Genomic DNA, 21,319 nt, shown 5'->3' with positions numbered 1-21,319 from the left:
TTTTTGGAGGGTCTGATGAAAGCCTGTGTGTGTGTTTGAAGTGTGCAGAGCAGCTGGCTTTGTGTTTGTGGACTCCTCCCGTTGTGTGATGAAGTTCAGATGCGCGCCGTTGTTCCGTACGCGCGTCACCAGGGGCACAGAGGAGCTTCCCGACGCGAGGGGTGGATGGAGAAATGTGTGGATCACGATCACGGGAGGCTTTGCACATGACATTACCCCCCCTTGCCTCCTCGTTTGACTGACGCCCTTCGACTTTTACAGGATATGCCGCCACCCTTTGTGTAAACCGAGCTGCTTTGGATTCACACATCCAGCCACCGTGTTTCGTTTCGCGTCTGTCTTCCAGCAGAGAAGCTCTACGGGGCGACTCGGACCGTAAACATCGCCTCGGTCACTGGCCTTTATGTTGTAGGTTACTCAGAGGAGCCTGAGTGCGTGTTTTATTTTTTTCCCCCTTTGATACAGGAAATGTTGGCATGGCTGCCTCGGGAGCACATAAGTGTCCGAAGAGCGAGAAGTTGGACGAGGCGCAGGCTTTGGCCAAGAGCTGCGCTGGGAGACCAGATTTCCTGCCTTGTGATGGACTCTCCATATGCGCCACGCACAGTCACGGGAAGTGCTTCAAGCTGCACTGGTGCTGTCACTTGGGCTGGTGTCACTGTAAGTTTGTAGTTTATCAGCTGCATTTATTTCAAAGAATCGATTCTCACTATCACCGAAGGCACTGCTGGCAAATGTGCGTGGTATTTGGTTGTTATGTGTATGTGTTTAGTTAAAACCACACAAGCACTGTTGCCTTCCTCCACTGAAAGGCTCAGAATGAGGCAGATATGAACTTTATTTGTTAAACAAGTTATAACGCTTCACAGATTATGTAAAGGTTGTCCGTCAGTCTGATTTCTTACATGCGCCTACAGGCAGCATTGGCTTCCCCTCGGGAGAAGCTGATGTCGTTTCCTGTTATTTGATTGTTTGTTTGGTGTAACTTCTTCATTTTATTGCTGTACTCGCTCCTGTAATACTTCATCATCAGTTTATATGTGATCGAAGTTAATTCTTCCTACCCTTCTTCTTGCTGTATGAATAGTTTATGCCGTCTAGACAATGGAGGCTGAACAATTTATAAATTTACTAGTAGATTTACTACTGTACAGCTCTGCTATTTTTTAAGCTTGTTTTTCAGGCTTTGTGAAACTGGTCGACACAGTCTGATGACACAAACCCGAGTCACCACTTTCATTTCTCTTTTCAGGATGATTCCGTGTTTTATTTTTGAGCAAAAGTCCCGTAAAAGCACACAATGACCAGACACAGTTATTCCCCCATTGACCTACAGTCTGATAATTCACTTCTCTGTGCCACTGCTGTCCAAAAAAGCAGATCACTCTTTTATTAGATTGGCAGTGAGTGTCGTTAACACTCACTAGGGCAGTAGAATATGTATTAATCCACTGCTGAAAATAGTCCCAGACTAAATCCACTATTTACTCCCGTTTTTTAGTATTATGCCTTAACTGTGAAAATTCCTGAGCCACAGCTGTCTTTGTGACCCATTTTTTTCAAGACAACAGGGAGGACTGTTGGAAGGGCTGAACCCTTATTATTTTTTTACCTACTGAAAAATGCAATTTGTTGACAACAACAAGAAATGGAATATTTCACCATCCTTTAATATGTTGTAGCCACAGCCCTCATCACATGCTCACACAAGTATCATGCACTCAACTGCTATTCTTGAGCCACAACACTGAACTCTGCAGCCTTGTAGTAATTTCATTTGTATCGACTATTGCATTGACTGTAATGGGGATGAAGTGCAGGGGTGCAGCTCCACTCGCACACGCACACTTTCCTTTCCTTTCCACTTTGTTTGTGCGCCACGCTTGCCATTTGAACCTCGCTCGACCTGACACCCTGAGACCACCGCAGATTCCCAGTAGCCGGGCCTGCACCTGACAGGATGTCCCTCTCTCTGTGCTGCCCTAATTTATCCCCATCTCTGGCTGCCCAGAAAATCCTCAGATCAGTGTAAAACACAATCACCATCTACCCTGCACCACTCACTCTGAGCTTATAGTGTGCAACTGCACAAGTCACATTGTAATCTTTGCTGTGTAATCGTTGGATTTAGACGCCCGCCTCCGTCCGGAATGAGCCAGGCGGTTTTTGAAATATCAGATGTGGCAGAAAAATGATGAATTCCTTCCAGTGTTTATTACAAGCCACATACAGCATTTATGACTCCACGCAAAGCCCATTCTGTGTTTCATCATTTGTCAACATTTAGACTTGCTCCTCCTTTCTGTTTTTGAAATGTTCATCACTCTGACTGAAAATGTGCCACAAAATAGACACAGAGCTTGTTATGATATAGGAGAAAGAACCAGGCATATCCTAATGGAGCTTCTCACCTTCTCATCTCCTTCCACTGCAATTCAAAGGTTCCCCTCGCACCACGGTGAAAATAAACCAGCTAAGACTGCTGAATCAGGCAGAACCAGGGCACCCAGTGAGAGAAGTACACTAGCACGCCTTCACAAAGCCTTCCTGCTCGGCTCACGCCCTTCTCCTCTAGAAATCCATAATAACACTGGATGCAAAAGCAGGAAATGTTGTAACAGCCTTATCTTGTCACGTTTTCATTTTGAATGTGCCTGCGACGGCCGCCTGGAGTATAAACTTATTCTGAAGCTGATAATTGTGCATTCACCACAGGGAGTCTTGCCGGACTGCCTTTTTAATTACATTTTTAATAGGTTCCCAGCAAAACAAATACAAAAGGTCACTGCATATGAAGACTCGGCTCAGCAATTTAAATTCACAAACTAAAATTCTTTCCATTATCTCACCTGTAGAGCAGCGTGAGATGATTAGGTGTGACTTAACGCCTGGCTTCTTCTATTTTTATGTGCCTGCTGCAAACTGAACGCATCCACAATGCATTTCTTCCAGTTTTCCAGACTCAAATCATGTCTGCAGGCTAGCACAGGAAAAATATGTTGGATGGTCTTCCAGTGTTTTCCATTTAGTTGTGGAAACTTTTGACAAAAAACAAAACAAAAACGACCACGGAAAAAAGATGGTGGAAACTAGAATTAGATGTAGGTGGAAGCAATGTTCCCAGCTGGTGACAACATCAGTCCAAGCCTCTCATTAGCAGTAATTAGCTGTGTTTAGTGTCACCGCCAATATGTCATGTCTGATGAGGGCTTTTGCTCAAAGCGGCGCTGAAACCACCTGGCTGAACACTTTTTTTCCCTCCTTCTCTCACTTCTCACACTTTATTCTTTAAGAATTGATTACAATTACCAAGCAGAGCAATGAATTACTCATTACGAAAGCCTAACAGAGTCTGTAATGAGTCCTGAACAGTCTTGTCAGTCTGCTTGTACTCTGCCAGGACTAATTTTGAACTTGTAGATACAAGAAAATGGGATCTTTCTGTCAGGCTCCCAGGGCAGTCTCATCCGTTACACCACGCAGCAGAAGCTCGCAACTATTTCTAAAGGGAAATACAGAGATTTGTTGAATATAGCCCTGTGCTGTATTGACCGGTTTGGTGACGGGTTCAAAATTTATAGCACTGCCAAATCATAAAAAGCTTCACCGATTATAAAGGGATCAATATATTGTCAGCACGGGCCTGAGGGGATGTTTTTGATTGATTGCTCATGTTTAGGATCTGCAGCCCTTCAGTCGCTTTAAATGCTGGTGTATCAGTGATGGATGCAGAGCATCGCTTTTGTTTTAATGGACAGGTTTGTGTTACTGCCATCTGACAAGAATACCTGACCAAGTCGGTTCTGAAAAGACTCCAACTTTGTCGTGTCCTTACTTAATTAATAAGAAGCACGTGTCCACAGGATTCATAATTTCCACGCTCAGTTGTTGCCCATGCAGAGGGCTTCAAATTGTCTTCTTCTTCTTTGCATAGAATTGAGGTTTCAGCTACTTTATTCAAATCGGTGTTTTGATCAAAATGAAGAAGGTTCATAGCATTTCTTCCTTCAAATAGTGCTAGCACAGTTTGCTGAACTATTTGTTATATACAGGAAAGTCTGCACAGCAGCCACTGTGATGGTTTTGATTTTAAATTCGTGGGCAGACAGCGCAGGAGCTGTTTGTCCAATCAGATGCAGCTCGGGGTTTGTTGGAGGCTCCAGGAGAGAGAGTGCACCTTTTAGTTCTCTGTCTAGTGGTTTTTCCATTAGTGTGCGTTGCTGGAAAGTAACATGAGCCCTTCCTTTAGACTGCTGAAACTTGGAGCTGAACTTTAGAATACATCGTTACAGAGGAAAACACCGCAGCTGGCATGCAGTTACTTTTAACAGGTCCACAATTTAGGTGGCAAATTTGTTGTGATGTGATTTAAAAGGGCAAGAAAAAGCCTTAACTGTTTCTTTTTGTGTGTTTTTATGCATGATGTGATATCCAGAATGCTTCCACGCATTATTTCTTTATTCGTGTTTATTCATTTTTGTTCCGTTCCTGGATTTTGCATTAACCGAGGGAAAAGCAATCGACTGTTTCATTAACAAGACACTTTGACAAGTCGCAGAAAGCAATAAAATCAACAATGGCTGAAATTTGTTTAGCTGCTTCGGGCGCATTGATCATGCTGGCTCATTGTCTCTGTAATGGCTTACAGGACACTGGCGTGTAACGGCGCCTTGTTATTAGTTCCTATGGATTCTCCTTAGACTGTAAAGCAGAGTCAAGTAATGGCCAGCAGTTGGGGACTTCTTTGGTTAGACTGTGAAAAAGCCTACAGGAAAAAAAACCCCTCAAATGGCCTCAGTAGACACCTTCCTGATGATTTCATGGTCTCAACCTCCAGTTTCACATCCTACTGAAAACAACATTATGTTTATTTTGTAAATTACAGTCCCCATTAGAGTTGAAAACAATTATAAAGCAGGTCGGTGATCTATCACGGCTGCATGAGCACCCAGTGTCCCCTGATTTCTCAGAGACATCCCCCGTTCTTTGTGTCTGGTTTTAGAACGAGATGGCACGAACAAAGGGGTGACATCACGGTGGCCACCTACAGCCATTTTTTATATACAGCCTGTGGTTTCTCTTTCTGTGACGGGCCAAAATCTCTGCTATAACAAAGGCTTGCTTTGCTGATTGGTCACTAGAGCATCAATAGATCACTTTTGGCGTGCACAGAATGATTTCATAAGATAATTACAGATTGTTTAAGAGATCGATTCTTGGCCATTGTCGCCAGGAGTGATCAGTATCTCTTTTTAATGGACAAAAAAAGTCTTAAAGGGGAATTCTGTCAATTTTACACATCAGTGTGTGGTTACATATTGCGAGGAGCACTCATGTAAAGGTAAAAAAAATCCCTTTGAATTCCCTTCAGTGCCTCTTGAGTCAGTGTAGGCTGGAGGTGTGCAGTTGAAAAGAAGTGAGCTTGACAGACATCTGTAACCTGCTCCTTATCTCTGCATGTGGCTACATTATCTGCTACCTGCACAACACACTTGAATCTCTAACCAAACTGTCACGTTTGTATTGCATTGACCAGAAAAAAGTATTCTCTAATTAGAATAAATAAAAGAACTGTGTTAAAGCAGTGCAGTGCTAAATCAGTGGAGGGCTTTTCAGTGGTGTACTGTTTTGTGTGCACAGGGACACAGTCAGGAGTGTTTCATTAGGGTTACAGACTAAACAGTGGACTTCCAAGTGGCTGCCTCCGGAGGCATGAAACAGGAAGCACGATGCCGGGTTGGACCGTCCTCTTCCATGAAACCTGAAACTTGTGTTGTTTCCCCCTTAGCGCAGCCCCTTTTTGTTGGCCAGATTTAAACACAAAGAGCAGCGGATGTTGGAGCCTGTAGTATCCGCTGGCCGACTGGGCGCAGCAGCTGTTATGAGGAATGATAACAATCTGCTAAAATAATTGTTTTTGTTCGATGGGTTTTGCCAACATGCTGCTTTGAACTGGTATGTGGCACATTCAGTGGGCTACGTAAAGCCGGTTGGCTTCAGCTCAAACATGCAAAATATCAAACTGAGGGGGATGTTAATGACTCATTCACTGCTGAGGCTTCGACGTGAGCCAATATCGAAATGACATAATGTGTGTGTGATGCTGACTACATGTTGGGCTTGTCAACAATAATCCAGCTGCAGCTGGTAGGGCAGTAGAAGAGTTGATATTTTTTACAGTGTGATTTTGAAGGGGAGCAGGGGACTGATGGGCTGCAGGCAGCATTTTCCAGAGAATCTACCTCCTGTATTAAAACAGTTTTTGCAGCCCTCGGCCAGCTACAGGCCCAGGAGAGAGGAGGCGTGCAAGATGGAGACGTGCGGTAGCAGAGGAGTACTCGACTCCCTCCTCTGAGCAATCTGCATCTCCCAGGGATAAGCTGCTTGTTCTTCCACTTCCTTATTAACCTTTTCAACTCTTGAGTTTTACTATAAATAACTTTGCATCTTTACGCAACATTCTTTGTGTACCGGTTTCAACACTTTATCTAGCTAAATAATCACTAAAATAATCCAGATGATGTTTTTTATGTATATATTGAAGATACTTTTCATTCCCTGCTTTCAAATTGAAAAAGCTGCTTTCGTAATTAGAATTTTGTAATGAAAATCTGTTAATTCTTCATTGGCTTATTTACATCTCCTTTAGTTAATGACCTCATTTATATCCCAAATGCTTTTAATCGGTCCCTGGTGAACTTGTTGGGTTTAGCTGGGTTTTAATTGTAACGTGATGAAAAGCTTTTCAGTCGAGAGTCATTCCTCCCCTTCACGTTTCGCCTGTGTAGATAAAGCTTGTTTTGTTATTACTCCACTTTTCATTCTGTTGCCCTCAAAAAACTGCTAAACAGTGAGTCACAGCATCGCCTGCACGCACACTGCTTTATAATAGTTAATTTAGCTCTTTTCATTTCACAAATGCAAAACGAAAAGAAACACGTTGAATATTTTTGCTTTGTCCATGAATGAAAAATGTCCCATGCCGGGAGTTTGTGCAGCATGTGGTGAATGTTGCAGACTGTCCTTTCTTTGTCGGGACATGTGGTCTTTGTTAGTGCGGAAATACAAACATGCACAGAGCGGGGGCAGCACACGCAGAGGTCACCCAACAACTGACGTCTGACGTTGTCATGCGAGGCCTGCAGCACCGGGCAGCACATTGTTAGAGTACAGCTCAATATCAATAAAGCTGCTCAGACAGAGCTGGTGTCGGTTTCAGTCGTCACTGAGCAGTGTACGTACATACAACCCTATAAAAGCTATTGCTGAGTGCAATATTTATTTTAGTCAGAAAAGAAATGCAAGTTTTATCAATCTTACATAATTTTAATCACTTGGAAAGCCCAAACATATTCTGTGGGTAGTTTTCAGTTCCGGTGGATTGGTTTTATACAGGGGCGGGATTGGTAATTGGTTTACCAACGCAAATGAACTCATTTGTACACCTCAAAATTGGCTCAATTTACTGCAGTTTCAAGCTAGTGGTCTCAAAAGACAAAAAATAATAATAATTGTGTGCACAGCATTGTCATCAGTGCGACCAGGCTGGGCTTTTAGTATGCTGGGTGCTGGTATTCGTGTCGAAGCATAGTGTAGCTGATATTCACATGTTGGTTTTGTTCTTGCATCGTAATAGTTATATTCTTGTTGTGATGTCATAGCTTTCAAGTGTGGGGAAAAAAGGTCCTTGATTGTATAAAACCCCCCATCAACATTTCATGTGTTTTCTTTATTAATTTATACAATATAATAAATATACTGTCAAGTCAGGTTTGTTGTTAGCCAAGTTTACGTTACTTATGTTGGTTTGCTACAGCCTTTAATAGCACTAGCTAACCCCTTGAACAGTGTTGGTCAAGTTACTTGAAAAAAGTAATCAGTAACTAATTACTGATTACTTCCCCCAAAAAGTAATCCCGTTACTTTACTGATTACTTATTTTCAAAAGTAATTAATTACTTAGTTACTTAGTTACTTATTAAAAACACGATTTACAACCTGAAGAGGTGATAAAGCGATAGATCTTTCAGCCCAATTCTACTTTTTCTACATAATCCATCATACAAAATGTAATCAAATGGAAAAGTCTCTTTTTAAAACTTGTTTTATTAGTTTTAATCTTTTAACTTTATGCATCAAGCAAAAAATTTAATTATATGCAACATTCTCTGACTTGAAGAAATTAGTTTAACATTTAAACCTATTTTCTGCACATTCCAGCACATAATATAAAATATTTTTTTGTGTTTACACTCACTCTTTCAAATAGATGCAAGTAAAACACAGCAGAAAATAAATAAAATCAAAGACTAGCGGTCCTGTTGCTCTATTTTCACCTGTAAAGCAGGAGTGGGGTAGGCGGAGGTGTGCTCTGGTGCAGGTGTGCTGCAGCGGTCAGGTGAAGAATCTGCGAGTTTCTCTGTGAATTTCCCATTACGTCGTTGCGTACTCGGAGCTTGTTTAGGGTTTTTTTTCGGTGTAAAAAGAAGTTTTCTTCCCACGAACGATGGACACTAATGTTTTTGTCACTTTTTATGGAATCAAACTCAAAGTAAGTACTTCCACGTTTTAAACGCTGCACGCTCATACTCTCTCCTGTACTCGATATATGATCCATTGTTGATCTGCACACAGCTGTTGTCACGAACGTCGCACTCGCTTACGTCACTGTCATGAGACGTTCTCGCAAACAAATCACGGTTTTAGTAACGCAGTAACGCAGCGTTCCTACGGGAAAGTAACGGTAATCTAATTACGGTTTATGCAATAGTAATCCCTTACTTTACTCGTTACTTTACTACTTAAAAGGTAATCAGATTACAGTAACGCGTTACAAGTCACATGTTACTGCCCATCTCTGCCCTTGAATGCTTAGACAATGTCGTTGGTCAGTGCGATGTTGAGCCTGATGATGCAGGATCAACACCAACATGGGGATATCAGATCGTGCGTCCAAGCACCACCACTGATCTGATTGTTCTGTTGGAAACTTGAGTGGATGAACATACAGAGATGAGGTGCTCCAACCTGTACTTATGATGTTCTTACTGTAGCACTGTGGCTATTTCAGGAGGACAGTGCCCGCCCCCTCTCTGCCAGCAGTAGAAAAGGCTTTTCTGAATCAGGAGGATAAACATTTAGTCCACATATCTCTGCTATTATGTCTCGGACATGCTGGGTTGATAACCAATGACCACTGCAAAGCTGCAGGCTGTGCAGATGGAAAGCAATTCCTTAACAACAGATCTGGACACTTGTGTGTAGAGGGGTGACTGCTCGTATCACATCCAAAAAAGGCCAAACCTCATATTATTGTCTTGCGAGGACTTATATTGTTGGATTATAAAATCTAGTTAAAAGTAGTTTAACAGGATTTCAATTCTAGTTTTTGGCTATGGAGAGATTGGTACTTCAAACTGATATTTCCACACTACAGAGAAGTGCACAAGAGTAGAATTATTCAGGAATTTTAAACTAAAAGCATCTGTAAATTTTGTAAACGTTTACTATTGTCAGCTGTTTCTTGGATGTAACTTCTGAGTCTGAAAAATCATTGGAGCCAATGTGGAAGTGCTTTCAAGTTGTATTCTTTCTAACAGCCAACAGTAGGCGACTCCTCGGGTTTTAGAAAAAAGTTTGGCTACGCTGAAGTCTATGCGAAAACTATCCTTCGGCTCTCTTGATCTGTGGTCTCAGAAAACAGTTTTCCTGATGTGTTTATGGTTTAAACTGATGGTGTTAAGTCTTACTGAAAACAACATTATATTTATTTTTATGTTACGGTCCCCATTAAAAGCAGAGTATGCTTTAGGGCTGGCCAACCTTGTGATTGCTACTATATGAGCATGAAGTGTACCTCGGTTTTTCACTCAGATTAACCCGCCACTCATCATGTCTGGTATTAAAAACACTAAGCTGACTCGAGCCTTGGCTACAGGACTTTAATAAACAATTCAATAAGCGTTTAATTGATGTAGAAACCAAGGTCGCTCAATGAAACAAAAACCCAGCTGGTGTAGTTTCTTTTAAACCTTATTTTGTCATGATCCTGGGTCTGTTGACCCAGCGTTTTGATGTTTTAGTTTATGTAAGCCCGTCAGGTTTCCTAAGTTCATTTGTTATCATGCCTAGGTGTTTCTAGTTCTTATTATTTCCCCCTCGTGTTTCCAACTATGTTAAATCTCCCCTGCTCTTCATGCGTTTCATGTCTGTGTCTTACGTTGTCAAGTTCGGGTTGTCATGTCTATGTCTCTTTATGTTTCCTGTTTTATTGTGAAGAGGTCTGGTGTTTCTGTGTTCATCGTGTTCAGTTTTACTCTCCCACGGTGACGTCATTATGTTCATGTGTGCCAGCTGTTTCCCCATGTGTTCCCACTTCCCTCATCATCCTGTGTGTATTTAGTCCATGTGCTTTCAGTCATTTGTTGTCAGGTCGTCTGCTCATCCATGTCTCATCCCCAGGTACCCATGTCAGTTCACTATGGTTAAGCTTTTTCATGTTTTGTTATTAGTTCACCCAGTTTAGGTTATTGTTTAGTTTTCACCGATGCCCGATTATTTTTACCCTCATTGCTAGCCTCAATAAACGGCTTGTTTTGTTTATCCACACTACGTTTTGGTCTGCGTTTGAGTCCTCCTCTGCAACACATACGGTCTGCCCCAGCCAGACCGTGACATATTTGAGTTTCTCTTTCTGTGTTGTTGACATGACTGACTTCATTTCTAAGCAAATGTCACCCTTGAACTCTTCCTTCCATACAGAGGCCTTTGGGGGGTTTCACAAAAATCTGGTCCAACGCCTTCATTTATTTCAAGCACGCAACCTGTTATAAGGAACCGAGAACTTCAGATGACGTCGTATTTTTCACTTGCAGATTCTCCACACGTTGGCAATTAAAGAATGAATAATATGAGAACATTTAAAAGGTTCTGTTTTTGCATTATGATTGTTTTCCGGCTTGCAGTCTTTTTTATGTTTATTGGATACGGCACATAGTCCCAGTATTAAAAAACAGAAGCTTGTTTTTTTTCCCCCAACATATAAAGATTCTCTCTTCTCATTTTTTTTCTCAGATTATTGTAAGTGAGATTTATCACACATACCGTACTGTCCTCGGGGCTCACAGAAACAGTGATATTTCTAAGAAAGTGCAGACACCTTGTAAATTTACAGACGAGCTGCACTCCTTCTGCAGGGCTGCTGAGGAGTGTTGGTGTAGCGTTAGCTCCATATGCCTGTCTGTTTTGTTGTCTGACTGTGCATCTGTCTGTCTCCTAGTATTGCTCATGTTATTTGAAACTCCAGATGGATGAATGCAATTAGATGTAATATGCTAAAAAAAAGGCAACTAAATGTCAACACATCTCCTTCTACAGCTTTAGCTCTCATTTGTTGCCGCTTTCAAGCCTGCCTGAATGGGCTCATCTCAGTCTGAACATGGACCATTGAGTTTCTCTCATTAAGCAGAACAGCTACTCTACCTCCCTTTTTGTCTGCATCAATATTAGCTCTTGTGTTTGATATTAAAAATATTTACAAAGTCTGAAGATCCAGCCACATCCTCTTAAACGCCTCGCACGCCACGTGGCTAACGCAGTCTTGTATAATTTAATAGTGAGGTGGTCGCGTGAGTTATTCCACAACACTGCAGCTCATCTGTAAGGCTTGTGCTTGCTTTAAAAAAAATGTTCTTCAGCATTGAAAACTCACTTTGTTCATTCATCAAAAAAAAGATGGCCTCCTCCCTAATTTGAAGCAGTTTGATATTGTCAGTGTAGCCTAGGAGAAGAGTTTGAATGGAACAAGGCAGCCACTAAAACAAAGGACAAGGACACACCACGAGAGGAAGAGAAGTGATGCGTTGGCTTGTCGTCTTCTGTAGTTTCTCTCTGTCTCCTGGGAGCCAGTTAAACACACATCTGAACTGCAATATTCAGGCAGCACAGAGTTGGAGGTGGTGGGCTGCAAACAATGAGTAACATCTGGGAGCTGTTATTTTGAACTATCACCAGCAGAACTTAATGTGGCATGGCTTAGAGTCTTCCAAAAAGAAAAACTATAGAAACACAGTCACTGTGCAGAAAAAATGCTATTTATTGGATTGAGAATGCAGGCTGCCTCATATATTAGAGCTTTGTATTTATATTATGTCAGTAATTCTAGTGTTAATCATGAAAACATCGGCTGTAAATATTGTACACACAAACCCTGTTATTTATTTTTTTTATATTTGAAGAATGAGTCTTGCATCAGTATTGAAGGGTCAGAAATGATTGTTGCTCCGCTCCAGCTGGCCTAAAGTTTACACTGTTTCAGTCTGGCTGCTGTTTCATTACAGATGTTGGAAAGAAGAAAGGCGTCTTTAATTTGGCAGCAGAAAATGCTTTATTATCTCAAAATTACTCATAAGATTAAATAGGTGATCATCTGATTTTAGATAGATAGATAGATAGATAGATAGATAGATAGATAGATGCAGTGTGGGGACTTTGTCTTTGTCAAAACTACTTAAATGAATGCAGGAAAGAACAATCATATTGTGCTCGACCATGCAATACCATCTGGAAAGCATCTAATTGGCAGTGGTTAAATTTTTCAGTGTGACAATAATCGCAAACACACCGCCAAAACAGTAAAAGCATGGCTGGATAAAAAAACAACAACAACAAAAACCCCACAAGTCACAAAATATAAACAAAGGGCATTGCAAGACTTTGCATGACTTTACTGTGACATCGACAGGGATTTGTTAAGCTAGCATCTTTCTTAGATTTGGGCATGTACTGGAATGTGTGGGAGTGGTTGACGTTCACGTACTCATGCTGTCTCCAGCATTGCTGTTGTGACTGAGATTGCTTGCTGTTGATATACGGTGTGTAGGTTTTCAGTCATCCAGGTCGCTGTAGTCCAAGAAGCTTGGGAAGAAAGCGATTGGACTCCGAAATTTCTTCAAGAAATTTAAAGTCCAGTCGCTTTCCTTCCAAGCTCCTTAGAATACAATGACATGGATGACTGAGAACCTACTCAAAAACCCAAATTTGATTTTTCCAAGGAAATTCTTGTCATATCATTGATGCTTGTTGATGCACATTGTGTCACTCAAACACACTCCTCTTCTCTTAGTGTTCTTTTTAACTATATACTGACATTTTCTTGCCTTTTTGGGAGCTGTGTTTCTCACTTTCAGATGAATATAATAAATCCTTGCTATTTTCCCTCCTTTTAAACATTTGCATGGGAAAGCACTTGAGCCATCAGCTGGTAAACCCTTCACAACATTTAGCTGCAGAATTTTTCTTTGTGTTGTTTGGTGTTTGGCAGGTAGTTTAGTGGGTTTGAAGAGTTTTTCCTTTCTTTTTTTTCTGAAAGCAGCTGCATACTGATGACATATGCAGATGCCAGAGGTGGGAGTAAATGGTGAAGGTGTGGGTCTGGAGACCAAAACGATTAGCTGAAAAATGCTACAAGTGGTTTAGGGGATAATTTTGTGTGGGTTTGTCACTATGTGCAACAGCTCTGCCATACAAGTAGGCAGTGGTGTCATTGTTAAAATACAAATGAATGTAACTGCATGTTTTGTTTTGTTTTGTTTTTCTTTAGGCAAGTACGTGTACCAGCCCATGACCAATGTGTGCCAGCTGCCCAGCACGACCGTGCCGCCTGTTGGCTCAGAGTACAGCAGCACCATCGACCTGTCCGTCTCTCTGGCCGAGCGCTTCCTGAAACTCGCCCCTTGCTTCAAGTCCCCGCCTCACCTGGAGTCCCCGAAGTACTGCGTGATCGCAGACCTGTTTGTGGACGACTACATCGTCAAACGTATCAATGGGAAGATGTGCTACGTGCAGCGTCCCCCGCCTCCTTTGCCAGAGCCGCCTCATCCTCCTACCCCCCCACCACCTGCTCCAGCTACACCTACGGTTCCCGAAAATCCCAGCCAGGCTCAGCAACCGCCCAAACCGACACCGTCAACTCAAAACGCACCTGCACCTGTGCAGCCAGTGCAGCAGGTATACGGTGAACACAAACACCCTTCCCCACTGGATAAGGTAAAAGGTCCCAAAATGGACCACTGTTCTTCTCCGTCAAGCTCCGAGGACTCCGGCATCAACGCCCTCGGTCTCCACTATTTGGAGTCCTGTGAGGAGGAGAGCGAGGAGGAGGAGGAGGAGGAGGATGACGAGTTGAGCACAGATGGAAACTCCAGCCCTGGGAGCCTCTGGGATCAGGATGACTGTTCTCTGCTCTCTCCCTCCAAGTCTATGATAGAAATCATCGAAAAGATTGAAACAACTGTGTAACTGACATGGCATCAAGGTGGAATTGATCTATAAGGAACATCTACGGAGCAGAAGCTTATTATTGAGAATAACTCTCAAGGATTTATGACATATGGACCAGTAGGAAACAAACCCCTCCCTAACGCTTCAGCAGGGCTTCGCCCGGTTGTTTTGGGATGAATTTGTTTTCCTGCAGGTGGCTGAGGACAGCGCACCTACAATCTGAAACAGCCTCTCCTCTGCCCGCATCCTCTGCACGGATTGAATTTGCTGAACTTATTACAATAAAGACAGAAGCACAAGAATATCAAGAACATGCACAGTTTACCAAAAAGACCTCCTCATGGTCGTGTGGAGAAAAATCAAAAATACAAAAAAGAATCTAGAGTAGGTGCACATCAGAGGAAATAGGAAAACAAGAAAAGGGGGACACTTTTTTTGTGACACTTCTCTTTAGGTATATATTACTGGAGCTAAATTATGTATGAACCAAGGTGGTATGAGTATGTTTCATGATGATAATGAGCAGTTAGGTAACTATTGTGTTCTCCAGTCAGTCAGTCTGTCAGACTTCGCTGCAATTCAGCATTCGAGTGGCAGATAAGCATGCCATCCCTTGTTCTCCGGTCAGTGACTCCACCCACACATATTAGTAATTCTGACTCTTCAGCGTAATAACCACAAGGCCAGCTACCTCTCGTGGGCCTAAAGCACACCGGCCTTTTAACTCCTTAATTACTTAGCTCTGAGCTGCTCAGAGCAGGCGCACCTGCTTTTATCGCATTATTAAAAAGATTTGTGGCCCACAGTTTGTCTGCACTTTACTGACACCATCACGGGCAGTAGGGTAGGTAGGTCAGTGTTTGACAATCAAGAATTACAGAGAAGCACATTCCTATACTGAACCTGCCAGTGAGGACCAAGGATACTCTTATACCTTCTAAAAAATGTCTCAGACTTTACAGAAAATTTTTCTGACCACCTTTTCTGGTCAAGCTGAACTGAACGACAGTCCCGTTAAGCAAAACATGACTTGCACTGACCTCTATTAGCAGCCGAGAAATTGAATAGCACGGACGCGTCTCCGGTACAGCTGCAGTGACAGGGAGGGAAGTTGTCACAGTAGACACAAGTGAGACAAATATCGCTGAGGGAACATATCTAATTTATAATCTCATAATAATAATAACAATAATAATAATAAACCTACATTGTTAACTAGTTTGGGGACTTTTGAGAATGAAATGCCTTTTTCGTGATGACCAAAAGGGGGGTCTGGGGAGGTCATTCATTTTAGAGTAGTAGGTTACATCTTAAAAGATATTAGAGTGTGAGATAGGATGCCTGAATACCTGTTGTGATGTTGTGATTGGCATAAGAAACAAGTAGCTTATTAGTCAGATAGTAAAATGAAGCTGGGCGGCGTCTTTTATTTTAATGTTTAAAAACATTATTTTCCAGAGAGCTATCAGCAAAAATCACCACAGTTATCACAAATATTTATGGCTGCAATGTTATAAGCACTAGATGTTTAAAAAAAAAAGATGAAGAAGAAGAAGAAAAAAATCATTTTGCATGACTGCATTCACTTGCAGGATTCCCTCATGTCAAACTCCAATTAAAAACATGCTATCAAAGAACAAAGAAACCCTGTAATAGTTATTAAAACAAGGTGTTTTTATTCAGGGACAGCCCTGGACATTACACTGAGCACAGTCCCTTATAATGCAGTCGAAGAAAAATGCATTTTGTTCTTATTCTTGTTATATTATTATTTTCATATGAATAAATCTTAATGAAACTCACCTTTTTTCCCTCTCTCCTGGTTCATCTATTGTGGACAGCGCGAACACCCTCTGTAAAAAGAAAATGCACTCAAACGTCCTCCACACGACACACTGATGATGACTAATGCTCTCCAGAGCTGGAGTGGGTAACAAGAAAAAAACAAAGTAAAGTAAAGTGAGAGATACACTCGAACTGAGTCACTATTTCAGCTGTGGATGTCTGATCTAAACTGTGTTGAGGTATGTATCTTGCTGCCTTTGAAAGCTTTAATTACTTTGTGCTGCACATTTTAAACATTTTAAAGGGGCAGGAAAAACATTGGGAGTAGGTTGTAGTGGAAGATTTAAGATTGGACACATTCTTTGCTTCAGCTTTATGTAAGACAGAAAACACTGAGCTTGTTCGATGGAGACAGAGACCCCCTCCCGGTTTCCTCTGGGCTTCTGTCGCAGACAGTCTTCTCCACACTTCGTCTAGCAGCAGATTTTATGAGAGACCATGCAAGCTTCTTTCTCACCTTGACTGCAAACTGAGATTGATTTCTCCACGCTTCTTTTTCCCCTTGCATTGTGTCTATCGATCCTTTGTGCAGAGAGAGAAAACCAAGGCTTGGATGAAATGCTAATCAGTTTATATAAATGTACATCCAACATTCTGCCCAAAGATGAAGAGGAGAGGAGTGGAATTGAATGCTGGAGAGCAGATGACATAGAGTGGGAGAAGAAGAGGAAAACCTGAGAGAGAATTTGTGGAGGGAGTACAGCAACAGGCAGGAGATGTGGAAGCTCAATTAGCGGGATGATGATGATGCAAGCACATGTAAAGTCGTAGGATGGACTTCATGTGTGCATACGAGTGTGTGTGTGTGTGTGTGTGTGTGTGTGTGTGTGTGTGTGTGTGTGTGTGTGTGTGTGTGTGTGTGTGTGTGTGTGCGCGCGCGCTCCGGTCTGTGCAGACGCACACACATTTTTACGGCGTTATGAAATAGTTCCCATTTTTTTCAAATGGTACAGAGCGATTGCATGAAGAGATCACTGTTACTGTTAATCCCTCACAGCAAAGTCATTCGATTGGCAGGAACCATTGAGCAGTGACAGCATGCTAACACACACACACGTACACACACACACACACACACACACACACACACACACACAAAGTCACACACCAAATGAAAATATGCCCTTGTTCAAGGACTGCTTCACAGGCCAGGTTGGCACAGCTTGAGTCACACAAGCTGTAGAGGGATGTCAGTTTCACTCTTTCCATTCTGATGTTTGCACAACCACATTACCTTCCTAAGGAGATGTCCTTTTAATTTCATACAACTCAATTTCCTCTACATGGGGCAAAACAAAACAAGCAGATCCCCAATACTTAAAAGAGGTTCCAAGTTACAAAATGAAAACATGAAGTACCAGCAGGGACACACCTGAGTAGTAGGAGAAGGATTTTAGAAATACATCAAATACATCTGCTCTCATGGGGAATCCTCAGAAACTTATTAAAAATGTTTCTTTAAAATAGATGCTAACCTTTTTGTGTGTGTAACTGCAAGCAAATTAGAAGCATCACTCCCAGATACCTCTGTTTATAATCTCCTATATTACATTATATTTACTTAAATGAGAACTCCATGTCTCTAAATCACATATTTGTATTTCAAATAAACACAAAATCTAAAGAACTGCCAAAAGGGATAAAAGGTCTGGTATTTTCTTTGAACTATTCTTTTTCCAGGGTTGAATGATTGAACATCATACATGTTTAATGACTTTAAAAAGCAAGAATTGAGTGTACAAGTTTCTTTCTGTTTAGAAAGAGCCAATTAAGCTTCTGGAATAGATTTCCCAAAGCACCGACCTCAAGCCTACTTCTGCCAACAAGCAAATGAATTTAAATGAACTCTACAAATTCTGCCAATAAGAGAGGTCAAAAATCCAGCCAGAGTTGTTCCAGAAGCTTGTTGATGGCTTTCAAGAGCATATGGTCGAGTTGCATTTTGCCAGGAGATATTTAAACAAATATTAGTGGAGGTATGTATATATACATATATATATATATATATAAGCTCAAAACTATAGTTTTGAGCTTGTATGTAATCATTTGACTTGTGTGGAAATTCCAAAATAATTTAAAACATGCTCACCCAGTTTTTGGTTTTTAAAAGTCCTTTAAATTGATTGTTGATCATCTTGGCAACAGTTCAAAGAAATCATTAACAGCTCAAATTTACCACGAAATTCGTGGACTCCATGAGAGCAAAGAACGTAAACCTTTGACCACAACTGCAGCTCAATGTGATAATAAAAAGGTTGCTAATTTTGTCTCCTTAAAGCAAAATGCAATTAACAGGAAAACTGAACAGCTGACTCCTTGGAGTACAGCATGCTGAATGAGACAAATCAGCACCCACCCATCACTCGAAGTAGCAATGCCCTCAGGTTAGTCATAGGGATGCAGGTCGTGCTGCACAGCGTATAGCTGAAGTAAATTTAAAACTTCAGAGTTTTAGATTCATGTGCATTAATCATGGGCAGGCAGACAGGTTAAAAAAGCAAACATCATCCACCTGTCAGACAGAGTACAGTGAGATACTTTTCAAAACCTAAAACTGCTTATGGGAACGTTTATGACTAAAATCTGGAAGTTAAAGTGTTACCATTATTTACAATTTGACAGCGCACATCCTAGAAATCCATATCAGTTCCTCACAGACAACCAGCACCATATTTGAAGTATACCTTCTCCCCCTATAGCTACATATTCAGAGCTAAACTTCAACAGCGGCACTCAAAGGGACCATTTATGCTTCAACATTCTGTCCCTATCACTGGCCTGATGCAATTGGCATGCACGTAATGGGAAAACCCACCAGCACCCTGCTAATAATCAGTCGGACACATGGCTTTGCCCGAGCCGTGCTCTGTGGGTGATGGGTGTCTGATAAGCTCTATAAACACGAGTGTCACCTGGAGTGCAGCTCTGCATTCCCTGCCTTTGAAATATTCATTACATTTTTCGTCAGCATCTGCCCTTGTCTTTGAAATGGATTTCAGGCACTTTTTAGACACAGAGCACGACTTTTCCTTCTGCTAACCGCAGACAGCAGCTTTAAGCTTTGGTGTCGATAGACAGGGCTGTTTTTGAAAGTGTTCTCTTTTGTGTTGCTTAAAGCTGGTGATTCACCGTCCAATATTCCTTTTGAAAAACTCGTGGGGTTTCTTTGTCATAGCAGAATGACTCACACTGACATGTTTTAATGTGATTAGTTGTCTTTGTTGTAGTAAAATAGTCTGCATTGATGGATTAGTCTGGGGCTGCACAGCAATGGATGATTTATTGTTTTGCACATAAAATTCGAAAACACTTCTTCTTGTTTAAATTATAAGACTCTACCTTCCCTTCCCAGAGAGAGGATACTTCACTGATAAAATAAATAAATACATAAAACCAGTCATTAAGATGAATGAAATAAACTATTTTACATTCACCCTATATAACCACTGCTGATGGGTTTAAGGCCCTGGATGGTGGCCATTAACAGAGCCAGTGTGGGTTTTTGTGCGCTGAAGAAATGTTTGAATCCATCTTAATCACATCAAAGAGACAGAGGATGTTGGAGAAGCCTGTTCTGGCTTTCAAACCTGAAAGCCAGGCAAGTCAATTCGGGCACCTTAAATATTTTTTTGCCTTGTAATTTATTTCATTCGTGGGCGATTGAAGCATGAACTACAGTTATTAGGAGCAGGCAGATTTATTTAGTTTTGGGGTTTGCGTGAGAACAAGGTTAATGTTTTAGTTCTCTGTTGTAGTGTAATTTGAGTTTCAAGTCAAAGAGACATGTTTTTTGTGTTATTACTTTATGTACTGAACATTTTATTATAATATTAAATGGGAAAAGAGAATCATTTTGTTATTTTCAAGCCCAAATGGTGCTGAAAACAAAGCAAACGGCTTGAGGATTTCATCAACAGCAGGCACCCTGAGTGTACGGGGGAGGGTTTGCAATCATGTAAACCCTGATGACAGCGCACGCCGATGTTTCCAATCATGTAAGGTACACATCCTCATGATGGAGTTACAGCTGCAACATTCAGAGAATTGAACATCCCCAAACTGCAGCACCTCTCTTTGTGAACCAGTCATGAGCTGATTCTTATCACTCGATTGATGCTGCTTCACAACACTTTGGACAGATGTGGCCCCCATCTGTGAAAGCATTTCATAATGCCGCCACTCAAACATTGTATTGTTCTCCTCTGTTTAATATTTTCTAAAGGGTTGCCTGAAATAGTGATTGAACTAGGCCAGCGCCGGACCCAGACTGCTTCCAGCAGATAGGACTGAAAAAATATGGGACGTAAGCTTTCTAAATCTAAACGCCCGCAGCCTGTCAACCATAAAAAACATTGGTTTCAGGGGAATGATTGCATTATGAGATTTTCGCCGTTATGGCACCTGAGGACGAGCTTTGTGGCTCCATTAACGTGAGTAGAGATCTTGAAGGAAAATGTTATCCTCAAAAGCACATAATCCTTGAACTGAAGTACAAAAAGCAACATTAAAACTTTCAAACTTCTTCTGTGTTTTAAAAAAAAAGTTCCTTGGTGAGAGGCTCTGAAATGTCACAGAGTTTATGGTTCTTCCTACCGCACCATAATTGGTGGTTTCACAGGTGATTGGTGTCATTACTGGTATGCTTCAATCAAGGCTCTGTGAGGCTATTTCTGGGCTCTTTCTTATTTTTCTACTGGATAGCTAAGTTACAGTACACCCACACCAACCTTTGAATTTCATCTAAATAGAGGACATTACACCTACACCACAAAGTTAGAGTGAGGAAGAGAAATAAAGGCTGCTTTTATTGTAGCCTTGAATCCTGCATGCTACTTAAGGCCGAGGTGTTTTGTGAGTTCACATTAAAACGCATATATTCTTCGAATATTTCAGCTTAAAACACACAGAGATGTCTGCAAACAATAGCGGCAGCTGAACCTTGTACAGCAGAAACAGACAAGCAGCATCATCAGATAAAATATTTGATGTCGACCAAAACCAGGTGCATGATACCAGCAGCTCAGCAGGAGGAAATAAGACCGGCTAATTTGGGTTTGAAAAGAAACCTTGGTGTGTGTGTGCTAGAGGAGAGGAGGAGGAGGAGCATCAAACAGACACATCTGATTAAGCAGTGTGTAAATGGACCTGCTGACTGGACCAGATGAGGACCAGCAGATGGTTTTCCGCATCACAG

The 21,319-nt window shown here is 41.5% G+C and overlaps 1 protein-coding gene across 1 annotated transcript; it reads left to right on the top strand.

Annotated features, from left to right (window-relative positions):
• The first annotated feature begins 102 nt into the window (after positions 1-102).
• LOC308410186 (UPF0524 protein C3orf70 homolog B-like) lies at positions 103-16,077 on the top strand. The gene is made up of 2 exons (XM_080903358.1): positions 103-660; positions 13,601-16,077. The coding sequence occupies exons 1-2, from the start codon at positions 477-479 to the stop codon at positions 14,296-14,298; spliced, it is 882 nt and encodes a 293-aa protein (XP_080759484.1). The 5' UTR covers positions 103-476; the 3' UTR covers positions 14,299-16,077.
• Positions 16,078-21,319: the final 5,242 nt, after the last annotated feature.

The sequence above is a fragment of the Rhamphochromis sp. 'chilingali' genome (assembly GCF_963969265.1).
Source record: "Rhamphochromis sp. 'chilingali' genome assembly, chromosome: 14".
NCBI classification, from domain to species: Eukaryota; Metazoa; Chordata; class Actinopteri; order Cichliformes; family Cichlidae; genus Rhamphochromis; species Rhamphochromis sp. 'chilingali'.
This window is presented reverse-complemented; position numbering and strand designations above follow the sequence as displayed.